At 38.1% G+C, this 24,477-nt stretch overlaps 1 protein-coding gene across 6 annotated transcripts in view; it reads left to right on the top strand.

Annotated features, from left to right (window-relative positions):
• The window catches only part of LOC127437413 (transmembrane protein 266-like), a 99,351-nt gene that overhangs the window by 56,613 nt on the left and 18,261 nt on the right, over positions 1 to 24,477 (top strand). For all 6 annotated transcript variants that reach the window (XM_051692299.1, XM_051692300.1, XM_051692296.1 and 3 more), the window contains 5 exons: positions 6,538 to 6,692; positions 10,519 to 10,592; positions 16,531 to 16,587; positions 17,253 to 17,391; positions 24,304 to 24,419. In XM_051692299.1, the coding sequence (XP_051548259.1) occupies positions 6,538 to 6,692; positions 10,519 to 10,592; positions 16,531 to 16,587; positions 17,253 to 17,391; positions 24,304 to 24,419 (541 nt within the window). The remainder of the gene's footprint in view (positions 1 to 6,537; positions 6,693 to 10,518; positions 10,593 to 16,530; positions 16,588 to 17,252; positions 17,392 to 24,303; positions 24,420 to 24,477) is intronic.

The raw sequence follows: 24,477 nt of genomic DNA, 5'->3' as shown, positions 1-24,477 counted from the left end.
CACTTTACAAAAAGGTTCCATTTGTTAACATTATTTAACAACATTATTGTAGTTAACATGAACTAATGAACTTAATATAGTTACAACATATACTATTACATTTTTTTAAATCAAAAGTTGTATTAGTTAACATAAGTTAATGCACTATGAACTAACAATGAACAATTGTAATTTTATTAACTGACATTACAATTAATAAAGGCTGTAAAAATATTCATTTGTTCATTGTATGTTCATGATACCTAATGCATTAATTAATGTTAACGAATGGAACCTTTTTATAAAGTTACAAAAATCAAAAAATTGTGAATTGCTAACATTTATTTGATTCGAAACATTTATGAATAGTTCTGTTATCAATATAAAGGTCATTGTGACATACTGGTTAGCAGTAAAAAACATGAGAGCATCACACACAGCAGATGTACGTTCAAAAATAAGAAAAATATATCCATTACAAGCTCTAAAACTGCTCCAGTGAGAAATCATTAATATCTATGATTTGTTTACTGTCTTTGGCATTTTGCTGTAACACAAATCACAAGCAAATGTGTGAAGACGCAGTGCCATTATGGTTAAAATGTAATTGCTGTGATTAGTGGTAATGTGACCAACAATAATATGATTTAAATTGGGATCCTCACAGAATAGCACTGGGATGAGTGACTGAAGAGATACTGAGAGCACCTGGAGAGCGCACATGTTTGATTGACACGGCAAGTGAGCATATTGAAGTGAGTGAAACTGAAAGTGCTCATGATCGCTCAAACAGTCTCTATTGCTCAACACAATGTCTGATTGTCACAACTCACGTTACATCACGTGCACTCAGATTTGCATACGCATGTTTATTTGTTGTTTAATTCGTTTTTATACCCGTTTGCAGTCTCTTTATCCTCTCCGTGCTCACAGTGCAGCGAGTCAGAATTACTACCTTAATTCACCCTCCAGAGGCCACACTGTCATGCATCAAGGGCTGAGAAAGTGCTCATTCATTAGAGTTGGCCCTGATTCTAGACAAGATCGGCCGATCACAGACTTAAGGCGAAGATTGGCCGATTTAGATCGGTGGCTGATCGATTGGTGCACCCCTAGTTTTATGCCATTCCAAACGTACCACTAGTATAATGGGTCGCCCCTGAATACACAGAGACACCGACTGAGTTCGAAATGCCATACTAATCATAAAAATCCATGTCTTTAAAGGTCAGAAATAGTAAGAATAGTATGGGAGTGTGCTATTGCGAACTGAACCACAGAGATGGACAGCAGCCCTTCTGTCATTCCAGTAAGTGTCCACTCTGCTCTAAATTGTCTCTGTTCCAATGGGATACACCTCATGAGTGTCAGTGATAGTGTTAGTCTCCCTTCACCCTTGGAAAAATCACAGTGTGTGCTGTGCTTTACTGCTCAATTTTGGAAGCAGAAAGACCTGCATCTGTACGCTCTTCCATTGCACATTATTTAATATACATAAATTCAAAATAATCACTCTCCTTCTGTCACAAGACCTGTTGGAATTAGAGAGAGCGGTATTGTTGAATTAGATTTAGGTTTGATGTCCATATAGGTTTCACCCAGACTCTACTGTCTACTGAGTCTGTTGCACTTACTTTACTGTGCATATGTTACAGTGTAATTACAGTAGTAAGTAATGAGTAATGAACAACAACATGCACTTAATACGTATGTAATTATTTCATAGCGCACATAACTTATTGTACTACATGCATTCATTGTACCATAATTAGTTGTGCTTGCCTAGGCAAGCATCACTATTACTATTGCTCAGACAGTTTGTGCTTTGGATACAAATAATACCTCATTGTGCAGATTGTTGAGAAAAGGTGTGCTATGACTGTGACTAAAAGTGAAGTGACTAAACTTAAGATTTTCACCTTGTGGACAATAAAACAGGTATACCTACATTAAATGAGGGACCCGATACCAGAATATAATGGAGACTTGGGGGTGGGCTCTTTTTACTTGGGCCAGTAAGCAACCACTTATCAACCATCCAGAACACCTTACTAGTAACTACCCAGAACAAGCTAGTAGCTGCTTAACTAGCAACCACCTAGAACACCCTAATAATGCCCTTGCAACCTACCAGAACAACCTAGAAACTAGAAAGAATCAAGAACCCTGCTATGCCATAGCAACCAACCAGAATACCCTAGTAACACCGTCATAGCCACTCAGGACACCTTAGCAAAAACCTAGTAATGGCCTAGTAATCACCTAGCAATATCCTTGCAACCTCTCAGAACACCTTAGGAACTGCCTGGCAACCACTGTAAACACAGAACACCATAGCAAACACCAAGAATACCCTTGAAACACCCTCACAACCACCCAGAACACCCTAGTAACTGCCTAGCAACCATTTAGAACACCTTAGCTACACCCCAGCAGCAGACCAGAACAATCTTGCTGTGCCATAGCAACCACCCAGAATGCACTAGCAACCACTTAGTAGTGCCCTAGTAACTGAATAGCGATGCCCAATAGCAACCACCAAGAACACTTGAGAAACTGCCCATCAACTGCCTAACAACCAGTCTAGACAACGAACACCATAGCAAACACCAAGATTACCATTGAAACACACTCATAACCACCCAGAACACCCTAGAAACTGCCTAGCAACCACTAAGAACACTTTAGCAATGCCATAGCAGCCTACCAGTACAATGTAGTAACCATCCTCTTTGTAGATAGAGGTGGTCGAAGAACAGTTTCTTCTACCAATTCGCCAACAAAAGCCACCACATGATCACCCCAAAACAGCATTAAATGCAATGAAATAACAGTGCAAAATGTGCTGATTAGAGCTCAAGGATTTTAGGGCATCAGGGGACATGCAGTTTGCACTTCAGGGAGGGCGTAAAGTTACACAGTGCTAAGTTGGTATTATTAGACACCAGTGCACAGCCAAGCACACAGATCTCATGTCTGATCTGCCCTTCCCGCTCGTAGCGCACAAGGGCGAAGCCCAAAGCATGCAGATATAGTCCATCTGATCAAATGATGGCACAGCCACGCTGTTAAGCAATCATCTTTTTGGCTGCATCTAATAAGTGGAGTCTGTATCCTCCAGATGGTGTATGTGTGTGTGTGTATGTCTATGGATGCAAGTTGGTGTGCCACAGGATGAGGTCAGTCTGGCCACACAGATTGGTCTTTCCCATGCTGCCAAGATCAGAATCCGCTCCCAAGAGAAGAAGCCCGGGATGCACAGCACGAGCTTGGAGCTCAGTCTGGAAAATACTGCGCAAATGCTCAAGTTCCAACATTTCAGCTCAAAAACAGAGATAAAAGAGTCTGTATCTGGTGCAGTGGAATGTGCCATACAGTTTGGAATTTTAATGGATTCCTGGATTTCACAGTTTAGCTGGGCGGAATGATCGGAATAGAATACAAGGATTCTTCTACCGTGTACTGCCTACAATTTTTTTTAATAATGTGAATTAGTATGCATTATGCTATGAAAAATATTTCATACAGTAGTATGCAACATTATTGTCACATGACATCCCTTTGTTGCATGTTTTATTCAGTGAGTGGCATCAAGTTATCATCTCGAAAATACAGTTATTTTGCATTTTAAGTCCAATTTTGTGGTAACATAACATTTGCAAGTCCAATCAAATAATTACCTGGGAGGTGACGCCCAGATCTGAAGTCGCCCATGGCAGTGGAAAAGCAACAGGTGATGTAAGAGGCAGGAGAGAGAGAGACATTAAGAGACATGTGGAGAGATAAGGCCTCTGCACAATTCCTACAAAATCAATGAAAGAATGTGTTTGACATTGTTTAGAACAAAATCTGGTGTGTTGTGGTAGTTTGTAACAGCTCGCCTGGGTGAACTTTCGGGAAAACCGGCTTACCGGCTGCTAAACACCTTCGAACTGCCATTGATCCACATCATTGGTTTGTCTGACCTGGAGCTCCACCTACTTTGAGGCCGACAGCTAATTCCCGTTCAGTCAGTTAAGATCAGTCAACATGAACACACCAGTGTGAGGTATTAGCGATCTGGTGCAAATTTACCTACATCTGTACGATTGTTACAGATAGAGACATTTTCCAAGAACATGTCATGCGATTTTTTTGTTTTTAGTTTTAGTCTACAAAATGAATCAAATCTACTCAAACTCTCTTAAGTGCCCATTCACTTTGTTGCTTGATACGCTGCTTCACTCATGTGTTGTCTGCAGCTGAAAGCCATTCACATATCTGCCTAAAGAGAGTTATGCCTGTAACCATTCTTTTGTCTGTATTCTACCCATTAACACTCTTTTATATACCCATCTTTGCAGTAGTGTCAATGTCATCATAAATGACAATAACATAGAGTAATTGGCGTGTATTATGGCCGTGTATAGCGTGTTAGCACATTAGCAGCATGAATGCAGAATGCAAACATTACAAATTACACATTATCTACTGCATAAATATTTATTTAAATCATTATCGAATGGTTAAAACAGCTTCTTACTCATTTTGTGTGAGTTCTACTCATAGAATGAGGCATGAAGTCATTGATAACACATTTGAATGTAATATTAGTTGATGTTTTACATGTAGTCTTGTACGTCCTCTAAATGCCTCCTGCTGCAGTGTGGCGGGTGTCTGAATGTTTGCAAACAGTATGTTGTTGCTCATCTGTTCCAAACTTCTTTTTGGCTCGTAGCGAAGAACGAAGAATAACTTCTCCTTGAGTGTGCCGAGGCCTTTAGAGGAGTATAGAAAAGCAGGAGGGAATAGGGCCCCTCAACAGAGCAATTTAATTAGTCAGCTTTTAGAGGGGAGAAGAAAAGAGAAAGAGAGATGGAGAGACAGAGATAGAGAGAAAATGTGATTAATCAAAGTGAGCCACACTCACAAGAGCGTCCACTGAAAGCTTTACTGCCTAACACAATTCGAAAAACAGAATTAAACTGAAGGCTTTAAGCAATTGCAACTAATCAAGTGCAGTCTACACATTTGATCATTTATAAGAGAAATGGCTACCAAATGTTCCTCAAAAGTCTTCTTTCAGAGTCAAGCAAAAGTATTTATAGTGTAAAATGCCAGTTGCAGACCTTAAAATTAAAGCATTATTAGACTGTTTATCCTAATCCACAAAGTGTGTTTATCACATTTTGCCACTTTTGTGGGTCCAAATGTCCCTGTTGGGATTGTTAAACCTGAAAAATATACATAATGGAGCCTCACATGGAAATAATAAATAATGTCTTATTTCAGATATAAATTCACCAAAAGTTTAGGGTTAGGGGTTGGATTAGGAAGTCTATAGTACGGGAGACTGGGGCTTGTTGTCACACATGGAAGGGTAAAGTAAAATTTCAATATCTTCATATTTTTGTGATAAGTTTTGGGTAAAAAAGTTAAAATGATAAAACCATAGTGGTATACATAAAGGCCATGGTCAACTATTTAATAAAGGTAGATTTTCACTGAAAATGTGAACCATTGCAAAGATTGTCTTGTGTTTTATAAGTTTTTATGTGATTCATTAATAACAATTTATGTTGGGCAAAATAATAGTTTGATATTTTTGAATGTTACCTTTTTCAGTTTTGCTGTTTCATTGATTGTTTTGTGTTAATTTAATATATACATTTTTAATGTAAGTTTTTATTTCTAAATTTTTAATACTTTTATTTATTTTAATGCAGTCACATTCTTTAAAGCAATAGTTCACCCAAAATGAAAATTCTCATCATTTACTCACCCTAATGCCATTCCAGATGTGTATGACTTTCTTTTTTCTGCAGAACACAAATGAAGATTTTAGAAGAATATTTCAGCTCTGGAGGTCCATATAATGCAAGTGAATGAGTACCAACATTTTGAAGCTCCATAAAGGCAGCATAAAACTAAATCATATGACTCCAGTGGTTAAACCCATGTCTTCTGAAGCAATTTGATAGGTGTGGGTGAGAAACAGATCAATATTTAAGTCCTTTTTTACTATAAATTTCCACTTCCACATTCTTCTTCTTGTGTTTTTGGCGATTCACATTCTTCGTGCACATCACCACCTACTGGGCAGGGAGGAGAATTTAAAGTAAAAAAAAAAAAACATAAATATTGATCTGTTTCTCCCCCACACTTTTCATATCGCTTCTGAATACATGGATTTAACCACTGGAGCCATATGGATTACTTTGAAGCTCCAAAAATGCACATAAAGGCAGTATAAAAGTTCTGGCCACCATTCACTTTTAATGTAAGGACCTGCAGAGCTGAGATGTTCTTCTAAAAATCTTTGTTAGTGTTCAGCAGAAAATAGAAAGTCATACACATCTGGGATGACCTGTGGGTGACTAAATAATGAGAGAATTTTCATTTTTGGGTGAACTATCCCTTTAAATGTCCTGTATCTTTATTTTCTACTGGGCAATTCCCACTATGATATTAGAACAAACATGTGTGCTGGCATCCACAGAACAACTGAAGTGCACTGCTTTTCGTTCATTGTTGGTTTCGTAGTCAGAAATGATCTTTTTCTCTCTATTTTTTGTGCAGGTCTAACTGGCTGAAGCCATGCTGTGGGCGGAGAGCGGCTCTGTGGCAGGTTTGTTTGTTGAGTGCTGGCTTCAACTGTTTCCTGGTGGCCTGTGTGATCCTGGTGGTGCTCTTACTGACTCTGGAACTGCTCATCGATACAAAGCTCCTTCAGTGTGAGTATTAAAAGGCGTTTCTTCACCTTAGGAACTGATCTGGGGTGAGAACAAGCGTAGAACTGTAAGACACTGAGAAAAGCATATAGGTCAGTATTATTTTTTTTTGTTACAGCAATTGTGTTTTTCACCTAACATTTGCTTTCTATGACACAATCGGTTAGGTTTAAGGTTTAGGGTAGGTAGGTCAGTTTTGTTGATTTAAATACGTTAGATACATGTAATGAACCACATAATGTAATTTTGCAAAAATGTCGCCACTGTTGCATCATTTTCATTTGATTACCCTCACATTTCCATAAGTGAAATCTTCTATGAATCCAAAAGCACTTCCACTCATAGCTAATTGCTTTGCATCTACACTTGTTGATCTAATCTCTGCTGATATTCCTCTTTATAAACATGTTGTAAATAATATTTGCCTAGCTGAATCTTGGCCTGGACATTTTCATTTCATACAAGAGCCTATTGTAAATAGGCACAGAGATCCCCATTCATAACACGCTGTAAAATCACTGCTCAGAGTGCGCAGTTGAGTGCACACTAAGGAGAGGAATGAGTGAGATGACAGCACCATAAGTCAGCCCATATCTCTCTGTCTGCTCTGGCCTTTACAAACTCCTGATAGACAGATGCAGAAGGAGGAAGACGGATGTGAGCAGAGAGACAGTGGAAGAGTGTTGGGACAGCAACTGGCCAGCGAGATTAATGGATGGATGGATTGAGGGAGATGAATGGACTGTTGGACAGATCAGAGAACGGTGCAAACTAAGACATATGGGTGAGGAGGAAGGGAGAGAAGTGATAACTGAATGATCTCTTGCCCTATAATAGAGCCGATAAAAAGACAAACATTGAAGGACGTGGATGGGTGGAATATCATATCACAAATGCACACCTAGGGAATTTGGCTTCCCTCTCGAAAAGTCCTTGATAGGTCATCAGAGAGGAAGCTCATGTGAGGAATTTCAATTGTAATGATTAAAGTGTCTTTTCTGTGGGTGAAATGCAGCACTGTGATTTTTTTTATTACAGCTAGAAGAGCATTGCGTAGTCAGGTACAGAGTTGCCAACAGGGTCAGATTGGGAAACTCAACTTTACCAGGAATTTCAGTATTCTTGCGGCCCATTGGACATAGGTTTCATTGTAGACATCTATTATCTGTATAATAATAATAATGTTAATAATAATAATAATTATTATTATTATTATTATTATTGCCATTTTTTTATTATTATTAATAATAATAATAATATAGTGTTTATTATTATCATTGTATAATAATAATAATTATTATTATTATTATTAATTATTAACTATTAATAACACTATGTAACACAATTTTTGTTCCTGGGTAGTAAGTGTTATTTCCTAATTGCTTATGCCTTAAAAGTATAGAAAATGGCTATTATTCCCCACAAACTTTGCTTTTGTGACCAGGACAGTGATATTTTGAAATTTACCTATTTCCAATGAGAAAACGGGTGAATTTGTGTCTTTTCGTTCACATAAAGTCAGAAAAAAACAACATATCAAGACCTTACTGGACGCCTTGAAGTATGATGAGTACAGCTGGGAGGTCATAGGAGACTTCAAAATGGTAGCTTTCCTGATGGGTCTCCAAGATGGTTTTACCAAGTTTCCCAAATTAACATGTATTTATACTAAAGTAATACAAAAATGACTACAAAAGATTTGGAAGTGAGTAGTTTTTCAAGATTTACGATTATACTGTAAATCACTTTCACAAATCAGCCCCCAAATGTAGTCTCCCATCATGTTCTCATTATACTGTCCTTGGTAGTGGCGTTCAAAGTCCAGTATATACTGGTGGAAGCGCTCGCCTTGCTCCTCCAAGTACGCTCCCATGTTCTCCTTGAATTTATCAAGATGAGCATCAAGGATATGGATTCCTACAGCCCATTGTACCGTAGTTCTTCACCAGAGTCTCAATCAGCTCCACATAGTTTTCGGCCCTGTGATTGCCCAGGAAGCCCCGAACCACTGCGACAAATCTGTTCCAAGCCGCTTTCTCCTTACTAGTGAGCTTCTTGGGGAATTCATTGCACTCAAGGATCTTCTTTATCTGTGGTCCGATGAAGACACTGGCTTTGACCTTTGCCTCAGACAGCTTAGGGAAGAAGTCTTGAAGGTACTTGAAGGCTGCCGACTCCTTATCTAGAGCTCTGACAAATTGTTTCATAAGGCCCAATTTGATGTGCAGTGGTGGCATCAACACCTTCCACCAGTGGCTCCCACTTGACGTTGCTCCTCCCCACAGAGAACTCGGTCCGCTGTGGCCAGTCCCACCTGTGGTAGTGCGCCTTGGTATCCCTGCTGTCCCAAAGGCAAAAATAGCAGGGAAACTTGGTAAAACCATCTTGGAGACCCATCAGGAATGCTACCATTTTGAAGTCTCCTATGACCTCCCAGCTGTACTCATCATACTTCAAGGCATCCAGTAAGGTCTTGATATGTATCCACTTAGGCAGCTGGAACTAAACTGAACTGGTGGGCTTAAGGCCCCTGTATTTATACTACTATTTATATTACTGGAAAGTTCTAGAAGTTACTCCAAGTTTACTCAGCAATGAATCTATCTGGAATGTTCTGGAAAATAAGTAAATTTCAAAATATCACTGTCCTGTTCACAAAAGCAAAGGTTGTGGGGAATAATAGCCATTTTCTATACTTTTGAGGCAAAAGCAATTAGGATTTTAGATGGATGTTTTAATGATTAAAACCTAAAACTTGAGCCTAAACCTAACCAATAGTGTTTTAAAAAGCAAAAGTTAAATGAAAATCACATTTTCTGAAGCAACCAGACAACAAATGCCTAAATGTTGCAGTGCAGTGGTTCCCAACCCATTTCCTGGAGTCCCCCCAACACTACACATTTTGTATATCTCCCTTATCTGACACACCCAATTCAGGTCGTGGAGTCTCTACTAATGAGCTAATGAGTAGAATCAGGTGTTTTATTAGGGAGATATCCAAAACGTGTAGTGTTGGGGGGCCTCCAGGAACAGGGTTGGGAACCACTGCGATAGTGTTTTAAAATGCAAAAGCGAAATTAAAAGTACATTTCCTGAAGCAACCATGTCATTTCATGTCACTTCTATGATGCTGTTGTGCCACATTTCTGGTTTGAACCATGGTGCTCTGTGTTCAAAGTCCAGCGCTCTGTGAGGTGAGCTACCGTGCAAGCTAATCACATTGGAATAAGTGTGTGTGTATATATATATATATATATATATATATATATATATATATGTACTGTAGGTGGGTCTGAAATACAAGCGATAAAATGTATCATTTTTCAAATGATGCGTTAGAGTAAAAGTGTGTCGATATCATAGCATAGTATGGGTGTGAATAACAGAGAGAAAAATAAGTATTTGCAAAGTCATAATCAGCCACTGAAGTTGTGATTTTGTTGACTTCACCTGGAAACTGCTGGGAATTGTACCTTAAGACACTTTTAACAAGTTTTGCAAAAATGTATGTAGAGTCATGTTTTCACTATGAGACAAGGTTGCAAAAGTCAATGTTCAAATAGCATATATCAGTGAATCGATTGTTTGATCTGGTTGATTGAAATGAACAGTCTGAATGAACCTTTTTTATTTTTTATTTTTTTATTTTATAATAATCTTTCAATGCTACATACCTCTGTTGAGTTAAGGATTGTTTGAGAATCTGTAGCTACATTAGTTTATTTTGCCCATATTCTAACCTGGCTCATTATATAAAGGTAGGCCACAAACAGATTCCAGTTCAGCACAAAAATCAACTTCCACCACCTGTGTATTTTCTTGTCCACAGTTAATAATGCATTCCAGTTCGCCTGTATCATCCACTGGATCAGCCTGGTCATCCTGTCCGTGTTCTTTACTGAGGTGAGTGCAAACCTTTATACTGTATGTGCTTATGGGCAAGTAAAATCATAAGTTAGATCTCATAGACAGCAATGGGACTAAATTGAGAGCAAATGGATACTTCTGCTTAACTTGTTGGAGCTTAAAATTATTAAGCTATAAATGCATAATAAATACACTTATTCATACTTACATTAATCAAAATCATAAAATGCCCTAATTCTTGATTTATGTCACAAAGTAGCAAAATTATAGTGAGATTAAAATTTTGTGTTTATATTTATTACAGTAATATCTTGACTCACTTGTGTTGTCATTTTCCTTGTCACGTTGATGTCAAAGGAATGGTTTTACCTTAGTCCTGGCAACCTAACGTCCTCTGTTAAAAACACTTTTCAGGTATTCATGCTTATTCACACCATATATCATATAATAATGCCTAATGATCGCTAAACCATACTTCACTTTTATGTTCAGGTTTCTAATGTTGGCAGCTCATTAATAAATGCTTCATCTGTGTTCACTTTACGTCAAGGTTGCACTTCGGAACTTTGTGCTCTCTAGCGACATCTGTGGTTGAAACGTAAAATTGCAAGCAATTTGCGGAAGAACACTTTACGTGAGTTGTGTTTCAGCACTGCTCTTCTCTTGGACACCGCCTGTGATCATGCATCTGAGATATACAGAGCCGGAGTAATAACGTGCTATTTTCATGTTGATATTATGTTGTATAATCAAACATTTAAAACCAAAATATTACTTGCTTTGATGAAGATATAAACAGCACTCATATTTACATATTTTAAATGAATGAATTCATATATTTTACACTTATATAGCGCTTTTCTGACACTACGCTCAAAGCACTTTTACATAGGAAAGAATAGACTCTCCTCAACCACCAGCAGTTACCTGTATATTTTAAAATTATTATTCAAGTGTTTTTTCTACTATTAATGTTTGTATTGTACTACACTTATCAATTTAAAGGGGTGAAAGTCATGATATGGCTGACACGTATTCAATGGAAGATTTTATCTGTATTATATTGTACAGCCAGTAACTGTAATACTACAATAGTAGGTCTATGCACACAATAATACTGTAAACTAGAAACATAAAATGAAGACTCAGTAATGATGGGGATGGAAAAAAAAATTATAGAACGTGAAAATAGTATTCAGAATAAATAATTAAAATTGTTAATTGTTAATAAGCAATCACAACATGTAAACAAGATAAATGGACTATTTTGCAGGTTTTGCATGAAAGTCACCATTTTTATGAACTATTAGTCATTAATGAACCCCTCTATAATTTCTTAACAAAGGGAACAATAATGTAAAGTGTTACCGGTTAGGTGTAATTTTTCTTTACATGGTGCAACTTCTGAGCAATAAAATTGGCCTGTGTGTGTGCGTTTTCAAGCCACTCAACTCAAGATGCCAACTTGAATCAGAATTTACTTACTAAAAGTAGCCAATCTTACAATTAAATACATTTTTGGTTGATTTGGTATCAATATAAAGAAATTTGCAAATGAATGTTGCCACTGTGAGAAAGATTGGAAGTATTTGATGTAAGGTCTTGTCTGGCTGTTTATGCTGTAGGGGTGTCTTAATTGAACCTGTGAAAAAGCAGTTTCACATAGTGCTGTTTCTGTACTTTAAAAGTGTGTGTGTGTCCTGACACGTGCTGACTTCTATTGATTCCCATTTCCCCAGATCCAGTTGCATTTGTCTCTGACTCTTTTAAAGCACACTTGCATTTATTTCCTTCAACTTGTGTTTTACTCGTCAATAAAGGCCGAAAGGAAGGACGGCCTGAAACAAGGCTAGTCACATGTTGGAGTCTGAGAGAGTGAGAGAGGGAAAGAGAGAGAACTAGGTGTTGGAAAGAGATAGAAAGACTACCGTATGCCACCTGAGTCAGCAGTCACTATAACACTGCGTCTCCACAGTGTTTCGATGGGATCTCGCCTGCGTGTGAGTTTATGAATACATATCGCAGGTCACTGATAAATTATGGGCTGCATTCTGAGAAGAGATGAAAGAAAAAAACTGATTTGGGGTTGGAAATGGGTTTCGCAGAGGCGCTGGGGTTATTTCACCGCCAAATGGAGGTGAATTCGGTTGCCGCCACATCTCGATATCACTTAGATTTCGAGTTACCCTACGTACACTTTCCCCCTGCAAACTCATTATTTATGTTTGCTGTTTGTGCGCTGCTGGAAAAATAATATTTGCCTGTCTTTTTCAAGGTTTTTCTACAGTAGAGGTTATCTTTTGCAGTGGTTCTCAGGACCCAGATTTTACATTAGAAATTTTACAAAATGTCCTTAAAATTAAACATTGCAATGTATTATTATTATTATTATTATTACTGTTTATCCTTGTTGCAAGTGAACCCGTATTTCATGTTATTTGGGTCGTTTTTTTTTTTTGTTTTGTTTTTTTTTTTTTATCTTGCAAAGTGTTACTCATGGTTTTCAATGATGAAGGCATGCCACACAACCTGTCCATGTTGGCATCTGCTTAATAGGGCTAGCTTCTACCAATAAAGTGCAACAGTGCCCACCCACTTTTTTAGCTGTCTTGGCTCTGGATGTATTTTTCCCATTAATAGGGATTTTATGAAATCCTTCATTAAAGTGTACAAAACGATGAACCAAAGGAACCAGCTCCAAGGTGAATCACAATAATACAAACTTCGATTTGAGTATTTAAAAATTGGAAAAAATATGAAGGTGCAAGACTGTGTATTTAACGTCTTTCATGAGGGAATGAGCTACATCCCATGAAGCATTGCGAAGGACGTAATTGAATTAAGAACGATTTAAATATATAAAATATTGATTTTAAGTTGCTGATTATAAGGATACAAACAATACATTTTAAATGTATTGCAAAATATTCAGATATAAACAAATATATTGTCACTTTCCAATGAAAAACATGTACAGTGCATTCATAAAGTATTCAATATATTTTGTTATGTTGCAGCCTTATAAATGCTTTAAATATTTTTTCCCTACATCAGTCTACACTCCATACCCCATAATGACAAAGCAAAAACCAGCTTTTTGATAACTTTGAAAATTTACTAAAAAGAAATAACTGAAATATCACATTGACATAAGTACTTAGACCCATAACGCAGTACTTATTTGAAGCACCTTTGACAGCAATTACAGCCTCAAGTCTTTTTGGGTATGATGCGACAAACTTTGCACACCTGGATTTGTGGATTTTCTGCCATTCTTCTCTGCAAATCCTCTCAACTCTGTCAGATTGGATGGGGATCATCAGTGGACAGCCATTTTTAGGTCTCTTCAAAGATGTTCTATTGGGTTCAAGTCCGCGCTCTGGCTGGACCACTCAAGGACATTCACAGAGTTGTCCCTAAGCCACACTTGCATTGTCTTGGCTGTGTGCTTAGGGTCATTGTCCTGTTGGAAGGTGAACCTTCGGCCCAGTCTGAGGTCCTGAGCGCTCTGGACCAGGTTTTCATTGAGGATATCTCTGTATTTTGTTGCATTCAGCTTTCCTTCAACCCTGACCAGTCCCCCAGTCCTGCCACTGAAAAACACCCCCAAAGCATGATGCTAATACCACCATGCTTCACTGTTGGGATGGTATTGTGCAAGTGATGAGCGGTGCCTGGTTTCCTCCAGATATGACGCTTGGAATTGAGGCCAAACAGTTCAATCTTTGTTTCATCAGACCAGAGAATCTTGTTTCTCACAGTCTGAGAGTCCTTTAGGTGCTTTTTTATGTGTCTTGCACTGAGGAGAGGCTTCCGTCTGGTCACTCTGCCATAAAGCCCAGATCGGTGGAGTGTTGCAGTGATGGTTGTCCTACTGCGAGTTTCTCCCATCTCCACACATGATCTCTGGAGCTCAACCAGAGTGACCACCGGGTTCTTGGTCACCTCTTTTACCAAGGCCCTTCTCCCCCGATTGCTCAGTTTGGCTGGGTGGCCAGCTCTAGGAAGAGTCCTGGTTGTTCCAAACTTCTTCCATTTAAGAATTATGGAGGCCACTGTGCTCCTGGGAACCTTCAATGCAGCCGAAATTTGTTTGTAGCCTTCCCCAGATCTGTGCCTTGACACAATCCTGTCTCTGAGCTCTGCAGACAGTTCTTTTGACCTCATGGCTTGGTTTTTGCTCTGATATGCATTTTTAGCTGTGAGACCTTATATAGACAGGTGTGTGCCTTTCCAAATCATGTCCAATCAATTGAATTTGCCACAGATGGACTCCAGTCAAAGTGTATATACATCTCAAAGATGATCTAGAGAAATGGGATGCACCTGAGCTAAATTTCAAGTGTCATAGCAAAGAGTCTGAATACTTATGGCAATGTGATATTTCCGTTTTTTCTTTTTAATAAATTTGCCAAGTTATCAAAAATCTGGTTTTGCTTTGTCATTATGCGGTATGGAGTGTAGATTAATGTGGGGAAAAATAGTTTAAAGTATTTTAGCATAAGGCTGCAACATAACAAAATGTGAAAAAAATAAAGGGGTCTGAATACTTTCTGAATGCACTGTATCTCCACTTCTGGCAATTTTGACTTTTTACCATAGACAGAATGCACAGAATGACCTCTTCCTACTGTTTGAATTGTGCATTGAAATGACCAATGAAAATATGTTTAATCAGGCTATCTGCTTAACAAGTATCTCCACTGGCTTTGAGAAGTGTCAGTCAAAAATGCATATGTCCCACCCTTATGTTTTGAAGAGTGTCAACTAATTTACCTCAGCTGTCCGGCTGAAGTGTAGTGAAGAAATTACCTACATCGCGCTGACTCTTTGATTTCCCTGACAACTAAAGCCATTCATGCACGCATAGACTCGAGTCTGTAACTGAACACCATTAGAGCCCATAAGATAACTGTGTAAATCCACTTTCGCTAACAAAAATCCATGTCCAATTAAAATATTGAACAGTTCATTAACAGATGTGTAATGATAGAATTCTATTTATGTTTAGCTAAAGGTGACTAATAATGTTATTTTCGATTCATTTTGTAAGATTGTTTATGAGAAAAATAGTTTTTCCATGCTCTTGAAAATATATATATTTTTTAAATATGTGCTTTTCATCAGTTATGAGAAAAATTGTTTTTCCATGCTCTTGAAAAAAATGTTTTTGGGAAATACGTGCTTTTCTTCAGACAGCGGCAATATACAGTAAGTAGTTTGAGAGTGTAGGAAGAGTGACTCGCTTGTGTCATTCACAGTGCTTCATGGAAGTTGACGGTCGCTGCAGAGCTCTTTTGGCTTGCTTTGTTTGCCATGATTCTCTGATTGGTGGATCTCTCTTCAGGATTATGGGTAGTGGAGTTCTCCACAAGACTTTCTGCTATTAAACACATTTTTTTATTTTATTTTTTTATTTTATTTTTTATGAAGTTTAAATAATGTGGAACATTAAACAGAAGCATAAACCACCAATCAACAACCTCAGAGCTCATGGTAGTTCTGTCTTCAAAGGTTTATAAGTTATCATTAAAAATCAGTTCATCAATGTAGAAAATGAATGGGATTTTTACTTCCAGAACCAAACTATTGCACTCTATAGAAAGATGAATCACACCAAAATACTATTCGATTGGACGCACAGCCTTTGATGTCAACAACAAAAGTTGTGGGAAGCATTTTCTCCTCCCTTGCAAAAGCTGAAAAGCCTATTTATTTTGCTATACTTAATGTGCCCAATTACATGGTTAGTTGCATTTGTGATCCATTTTTTGGCTTTGCGACCCACACGTTGAGAACCACTGATCTAGAGAATGATTTGCCAGAATGCTTGTTGATGTGATCTTATCGCTTCTGATATTTTTAAACTGTTTCTTTTCTCCTCTTTTTCTTTCTTTCTGTGGGTCTTTTCCACCCATATGCCCTTTCTCTCTCTCTTCTTCTCTCTCTCTTTATCTCTTTCTCTCCCTCCCAGACTGTCTTTAGGATTGTGGTGCTCGGGATATGGGATTATATAGAGAACAAAGTTGAGGTAAGCTCCCCGGGGTCCCATTAGTACAGGGGGGAAACAGAGTGACTAGACAAGCCCTTGAAACTTAATGAAGGATGAGTCTTTCTCTGGTGCAGTGTTACTCTTTCAATGTCACATTGTCATTTGAGCCAGAGAGGTTCCATTGGCAACTGTAGCTTGATTGGCTATTTAGTTCTTAATTCCACTCATTTGAAAATGGAAATTACATCACAAACAGGGGTGAAATGACAATTTACAATGTCCATCACAAATGTTCATCCAATGAGGTGTTTACTCAAATTTGCAGTGTCAAGAAGCGAACAGAATTCCTTAGCTGTGTTCAGAATAGCATACTATCATACTGTTATTTCTTATGTGTCTATTGCTGCCTTCAAGTGCCATTGGGAAGCTCCTACATCTGAGTCGGCATTCGCCATTACGACATGTCACCCATTCAAGTTGGAATCAAAATACAGAAGACAATAGAGACAAATAGAAAATAAAAAAAGTGAATTAAAATGAACCATTATTAATAAATACTGTTAAAAAGTATTGTTCATTGTTAGTTCATAATACCTAAGTATTAACTAATGTTAACTAATAGAACATTATTGTAAAGTGTTACCATTTTTCCTGTTGTCTATGAAATGGATTTGAGTGTCTCTGTGTTGTGGTGTTTTATTCAGGTGTTTGACGGTGCTGTGATTGTACTCTCTTTGGCCCCAATGGTGGCCTCCACAGTGGCAAACGGCCCCAGCAGCCCCTGGGACGCCATCAGCCTCATTATCACCCTCCGTATCTGGAGAGTCAAGAGAATCATTGATGGTAAGCTTTGTGACTTCATTATAATATCACTTCCTTAACATGTCATAATAGTGAAGAATGTGCGAAGACACAGTCATACAAATATATTTCATGACACTAGACATTTTAAAATGACAAAGTATCAAGTATCAACATGTAGTATGCAATATTGTTCATCATACACAGAAGTATAGAATATAATGCCTTTAGGGTGTTAAATGGATAGTTCACCCGAAAATAAAACGTCCTTTCCAGTCCAGTGAGTGTGGTTTTTGATAGATGCCTCACACCCACTACTGCCAGTGTTAGTCATATTAAAATTCAGATTGATTCAGAACCCCTTTGTCTGCGATGAGAGGGGCAAAATGTCCATAATGGCTAAGCACAGGTTTTGTTTATGCAAGTGTATTCATGGTCGATGGCTGGGGCAGGTCACCCTCATTCCCACTGAACATCATTGAGCTGTTCAGACCAGTGTGTCAGTCACATACGTTTACTGGAAGACTGGTGATGACAATAAACATGAGTGTCTCTCATCAGGACAATTCTACCATTATTGAGTCTTAGGAGTGGAAGACATTTTCCATTGTGCATCTCTTGATGTGATGCATTATAGTCAGTTAGAACAACCTGACCGTATAGGAGTTTTCCCGCATTTTTGGCTTTGTTTGACTTGTTATTTACACGCTTTACTTGATATTTTCCTATTAAAATAATAATTAAATGTGTTTAAGTAATGTTTAAAGAGATAGTTCACCCAAAAATCTCAATTCTTTCTTCCTTGGAACACAAAATTTGTTAGTCAGCATTTTCACTGTGCTCTTTTCCATCGAAACAACAAAAAAGCACCATGAAAGAATCATAAAAGTAGACTATGCAACTCATACGCTATATTCCAAGTCTTCTGAAGTTGTAAGACAACTTTGTGTGAGGAACAGAATGAAATATAAGATATTATTAACTGAGAATGTTTCCACTGTAGCACTCAAATCTCATTCACATAAAGTGTTACAGTATGTTGCGATTGGCCACAAGACATGTGAAAACCAATAATGTTTGACATGTCTTGAGGTGCCATGTTTAAAGAGTGCCAAATGCGAACGACATTTGAAAATTTGGCAATTTTTAGTTCAAGTCTTACCTTATGTTTTTCTATTACAATACTGACTAAATCTGTATAAGCCTTGATTACGCTTAAAATGGGTCTAAAAAGGCTTTGTGGCATACTTACACAAACCCTGTGAGGGTTAAAGGAATGTTCCAGGTTCAATAGACTGCGCAAGATTGCGGTTGTGTGTGTGCGTGTTGGTGTGCCTATGTTGGAGCATTATTGCTTTTGTATAAAATATTGCATATAATATAAAATATTATACGCCCCCCTGTGGTTGTACATGGCTGTACACATAGCAGGCCATAGAAGAACCATACAGTGCAGAACACAGGGCAAAGGGGCAAGGTTAGATTTACTGAGGGTTAGTCTCAAAGACAAAGAGAAAATCAGCATTTGAGCATTCAAATATTTTTAGCTGGAAACGTTCCTGTGGGAAAGAAAAATTAGATCTCTTTAATATCTCAATTGTTTCTCCTAGACAGCTATGAGATTTATTACAGACCAAAGAAGACTTTTTGGGTCATTGACAAATACTCTGAGATAATACAAATGAGAAATGTTTAAAAAATGTAACGTGTCAATTAGAAATGTAATCTATGTGTCCATGTAGGTTTCATACATATTTGAAAAATGTTTATAGCATTTTCAAAAAAAACAAAAAAAACTTTAATGACTTAAAATCAAGTGATGTAACCATCAAGTAAAAGGTATTAAATGCTTTCATTGCATCTTGAATACACAACTTGAGTGTACACAACTTGATCATTAATATCAAACCAGTTTTCAAGATATATACAGTTGTTCTTTAAAGTTTGCATACCCTTGGAGAATTGGTAATATATGTACCATTTTTAAAGAAAACATGATTGTGTAGGCAAAACACATTTGTTTTATTTCTTTTGGGATTCATATTCAACTGTAGGTTATAACAGAATGGCACAATCATAAAACAAAACATGGCAACAAAGAAAAAAAATGAAATGACCCCTGTTCAAAAGTCTGCATACCCTTAGTTCTTAATACTGTGTATTGCCCCCTTTAGCATCAATGACAGCGTGCAGTCTTTTGTAATAGTTATCTATGAGGCCCCAAATTCTTGCAGGTGGTATAGCTGCCCATTCGTCTTGGCAAAATGCCTCCAGGTCATGCAAAGTCTTTGGTCGCCTTGCATGAACCGCACGTTTGAGATCTCCCCAGAGTGGCGAGATGATATTAAGGTCAGCAGACTGTGATGGCCACTCCAGAACCTTCACCTTTTTCTGCTGTAACCACTAGAGGGTCAACTTGGCCTTGTGCTTAGGGTCATTGTCGTGCTGGAAAGTCCAAGAGCATCCCATGCGCAGCTTTCGTGCAGAAGAATGCAAATTGTCTGCCAGTATTTTCTGAAAACATGCTGCATTCATCTTGCCATCAATTTTCACAAGATTCCCCGTGCCTTTAGAGCTCACACACCCCCAAAACATTAGTGAGCCACCACCATGCTTCACAGTGGGGATTGTATTCTTTTCACTATAGGTCTTGTTGACCCCTCTCCAAACATAGCACTTATGGTTGTGACCATAAAGCTCTATTTTGGTCTTGTCACTCCAAATTACAGTGTGGCAGAAGCTGTGAGGCGTGTCAAGGTGTTGTCGGGCATATTGTAACTGGGCTTTTTTTGTGGCATTGGCACAGTAAAGGCTTCTGTCTGGCAACTCAACCATGCAGCTCCTTTTTGTTCAAGTATCGTCGTATTGTGCTCCTTGAAACAACCACACCATCTTTTTCCAGAGCAGCCTGTATTTCTCCTGAGGTTACCTGTGGGTTTTTCTTTGCATCCCGAACAATTCTTCTGGCAGTTGTGGCTGAAATCTTTCTTGGTCTACCTGACCTTGACTTGGTATCAAGAGATCCCTGAATTTTCCACTTCTTAAGTGTTTGAACAGTACTGACTGGCATTTTCAAGGCTTTGGATATCTTTTTATATCCTTTTCCATCTTTATAAAGTTCCATCACCTTGTTACGCAGGTCTTTTCACAGTTCTTTTCTGCTCTCCATGGCTTAGTATCTAGCCTGCTCAGTGCATCCACGTGAGAGCTAACAAACTCATTGACTATTTATACACAGACACTAATTGCAATTTAAAAAGCTACAGGTGTGGGAAATTAACCTTTAATTGCCATTTAAACCTGTGTGTGTCACCTTGTGTGTCTGTAACAAGGCCAAACATTCAAGGGTATGTAAACTTTTGAACAGGACCATTTGGGTGATTTCTGTTACCATTATGATTTAAAAAGGAGCCAAACAACTATGTGATAATAAATGGCTTCATATGATCACTATCCTTAAATAAAAGACAGTTTTTTTGCACGATCAGTCATATTTTCAAAATCAGTGCCAAAATTTCACAATTTCTGCCAGGGTATGCAAACTTTTGAGCACAACTGTATATATATATATTTACAAATCGCAAGAATTTTTCTTAGGGTTACTCCATTTGACCTGAACAAAATGTGCCTTTTCATAAAAAAATGTAAATATCTGATATTTTTTTCAAACCTAATACACAGTCATGTGGGTCTAAAGGGGTCTTCCCTTTTTTCTAAGATTTTTTCATGTGTTGAATTTAATTTTATGTTTTTCACGTTTTTTTGCTACCTACATATTGGTTACACCACCTGATTGATTTGGTTGACAAACGTTTTTCAAATATTAATATTATTTTTAAATAAAATAGTTTCTCTGCTGATTTTTTTAAGGAAAAATATTAAAGATTCCATCCAAACTATGTATGCTAACTTTTTTTTTCAAGAATTTAAGCTTTTAATTAGACTTTTATCATTTATTAATTTATTTAATGTCTCTGGATGGTTGAACCACTTTATTTGCTGTAAGCCCAGAAAGAAAAGAAAAAATTAATGACTGAACTCAGAAAGTGAAACACGTTCATCATACTAGGTGTACTAAAGTAAAGAGAGAGGCGAGGGTTAATTTTATTTAAAATGATGGTATGTTCCAATTGGCAAAGGCAGGAAAATGTTGTATTTAAGCCAAGTGGTACTAGGGAAGATGGACGACGAGTGTTTGAGCACATGGACAAGGTTATGTTAGCACTGCTTGAGTGCAAAGAAACTCCGGCCTCAATAGCTGAGGGAGTGGAGTTGGTACTGTTTAAAATGAACCAATTTAAGGTATTTTACGAGAAATATCTAAAGTTGACCAACATAAACAAATACACTATATTGCCAAAAGTATTCGCTCATCTGCCTTTAGACGCATATGAACTTAAGTGACATCCCATTCTTAATCCATAGGGTTTAATATGACGTCGGCCCACCCTTTGCAGCTATAACAGCTTCAACTCTTCTGGGAAGGCTTTCCACAAGGTTTAGGAGTGTGTTTATGGGAATTTTTGACCATTCTTACAGAATTGCATTTGTGAGGTCAGACACTGATGTTGGACGAGAAGGCCTGGCTCGCAGTCTTCGCTCTAATTCATCCCAAAGGTGCTCTATCGGGTTGAGGTCAGGACTCTGTGCAGGCCAGTCAAGTTCTTCCACACCAAACTCGCTCATCCATGTCTTTATGGACCTTGCTTTGTGCACTGGTGTGCAGTCATGTTGGAACAGGAAGGGGCCATCCCCAAACTGTTCCCACAAAGTTGGGAGCATGGAATTGTCCAAAATCTCTTAGCATGCTGAAGCATTCAAAGTTCCTTTCACTGGAACTAAGGGGCCAAGCCCAGCTCCTGAAAAACAACCCCACACCATAATCCCCCCTCCACCAAACTTCACAGTTGGCACAATGCAGTCAGACAAGTACCGTTCTCCTGGCAACCGCCAAACCCAGACTCGTCCATCAGATTGCCAGATGGAGAAGTGTGATTTGTCACTCCAGAGAACGTGTCTCCACTGCTCTAGAGTCCAGTGGCGGCGTGCTTTACACCACTGCATCTGAAGCTTTGCATTGCACTTGGTGATGTATGGCTTGGATGCAGCTGCTCGGCCATGGAAACCCATTCCATGAAGCTCTCTACGCACTGTTCTTGAGCTAATCTGAAGGCCACATGAACTTTGGAGGTCTGTAGCGATTGACTCTGCAGAAAGTTGGCGACCTCTGCGCACTATGCGCTTCAGCATCCTCTGACCCCGCTCTGTCATTTTACGTGGTCTACCACTTCATGGCTGAGTTGCTGTCATTCCCAATCGCTTCCACTTTGTTATAATACCACTGACAGTTGACTGTGGAATATTTAGTAGCGAGGAAATTTCACGACTGGACTTGTTGCACAGGTGGCATCCTATCACAGTACCACGCTGGAATTCACTGAGCTCCTGAGAGCGGCCCATTCTTTCACAAATGTTTGTAGAAGCAGTCTGCATGCCTAGGTGCTTCATTTTATACACCTGTGGCCATGGAAGTGATTGGAACACCTGAATTCAATTATTTGGATGGGTGAGCGAATACTTTTGGCAATATAGTGTATTTCTCAGTGCTTTATTAACATAAATATTTAAAATATACAAAATTATACAGAACAAAACATTTTTTATATATATGTAAAATATATAAAATTATATTTAATAATCCTGAACATGAAAAAATGGCAAACATGATGCTTTCTGTATGACGAATATCATAGGAACAACTGATGCAGTGTAACACATTGCCATGCAGCAGGGCACGCTGTGAGTTCTTTGGGCAGATGGTAGCAGTGTGAGCAGAGTGTAATTGATATGGAGAGTGGAGAATGAGTAGATGATAAGAGAGGTCATGTGGATATGGCTTTATTAAGAGTGAACAGCAGAGAGCAGAGCACCTGTGGTCACCTCTGATAGAAAGCCTTTGGCCCTCTTAGCAGAAGCCCACCAGAGCCAGACAAATGAATGTCAGACGACCGCTAATGTGGAGTCATGGAGTACGAAATTGGCGAAATTGGCTCACTGCTTAGGTGTGGATCAAGGTGTCATTTAGTATTTGGCAGCATTGTATGTTTCAAGAGCACAGTTATTTGAGTTTATTCAAATTGCCCAATATGTGTTAAACCTGTTAACATTTAGTGTCAAAGGGACTGTTTTTTTTACAGTAGTTCTTTTTTTATAACATTTTTATTTAAATATATTTAAATTCTAATGCATTACAATTTTATTGAATTTATTGCATTTTATAAATTTTTTATAAATTGTATTTATTTATTTTGTCATGTTTTTTGTCATTATTTATTGACAATATATACAGCAGAGAGAACAGGAAATTATGGGACCCTTGCAAAAAGGTAGTACCATGGTACTGTGATGGTATCAGATGATGACACCATAGCACTTTATAGTTATAGTAAAAGACAAAGGGAGAATGGGATGAGCAAAAGATCCATATTCAAACTTGCATCACTTGTATGAGCACCATGCCTCCTGCTACAGTCGTGTTTTTACCATTTTTGTACTGTAGAATTATTCATTAATCCTGACAGTGAGTATACAGTATACCATTTTGAAAGGTTATATAACTTCAAATTCAATGTTCAGAAGGTGATTTGTGCTTGAATTGCTGCAGCAATAGGATAATTCAAAATGTGGGTATGTAATTTCCAGGCATTCCCATTCAAAAATGACTAAGACTGTATCATTGTACAATGTTGGTCATCAGATGGTCATACCATGGCATCTTGGTACATACCACAGTAAAGAATGATTATGAAGCAAAATTCATGTCACATGGTATCTACATGATTCTCCAAGTTATTTTATTTATTTATTTATTTGTCATTCTCCCCTTTAAAACTTTTGGATCACACTGTATTTTAATTAGCTTATACTCTTCTTTACTTTGTGTTTTCTCTATAGCGTATGTGCTGCAGGTGAAGGTGGAAATGGAGCTGGAGATCCAGCAGTATGAGAAAACCAAAGCAGTAAGAGAAGAACAGCTGGAGAGACTCACACAGATCTGTCAGGAACAAGCTGTGAGTGCTCTGTTCTCCTCTCCACTCCTCTCATACATTTATATTACTAAAATGACAC

Source organism: Myxocyprinus asiaticus, chromosome 48 (assembly GCF_019703515.2).
Source record: "Myxocyprinus asiaticus isolate MX2 ecotype Aquarium Trade chromosome 48, UBuf_Myxa_2, whole genome shotgun sequence".
Lineage (NCBI taxonomy): Eukaryota > Metazoa > Chordata > Actinopteri > Cypriniformes > Catostomidae > Myxocyprinus > Myxocyprinus asiaticus.
This window is presented reverse-complemented; position numbering and strand designations above follow the sequence as displayed.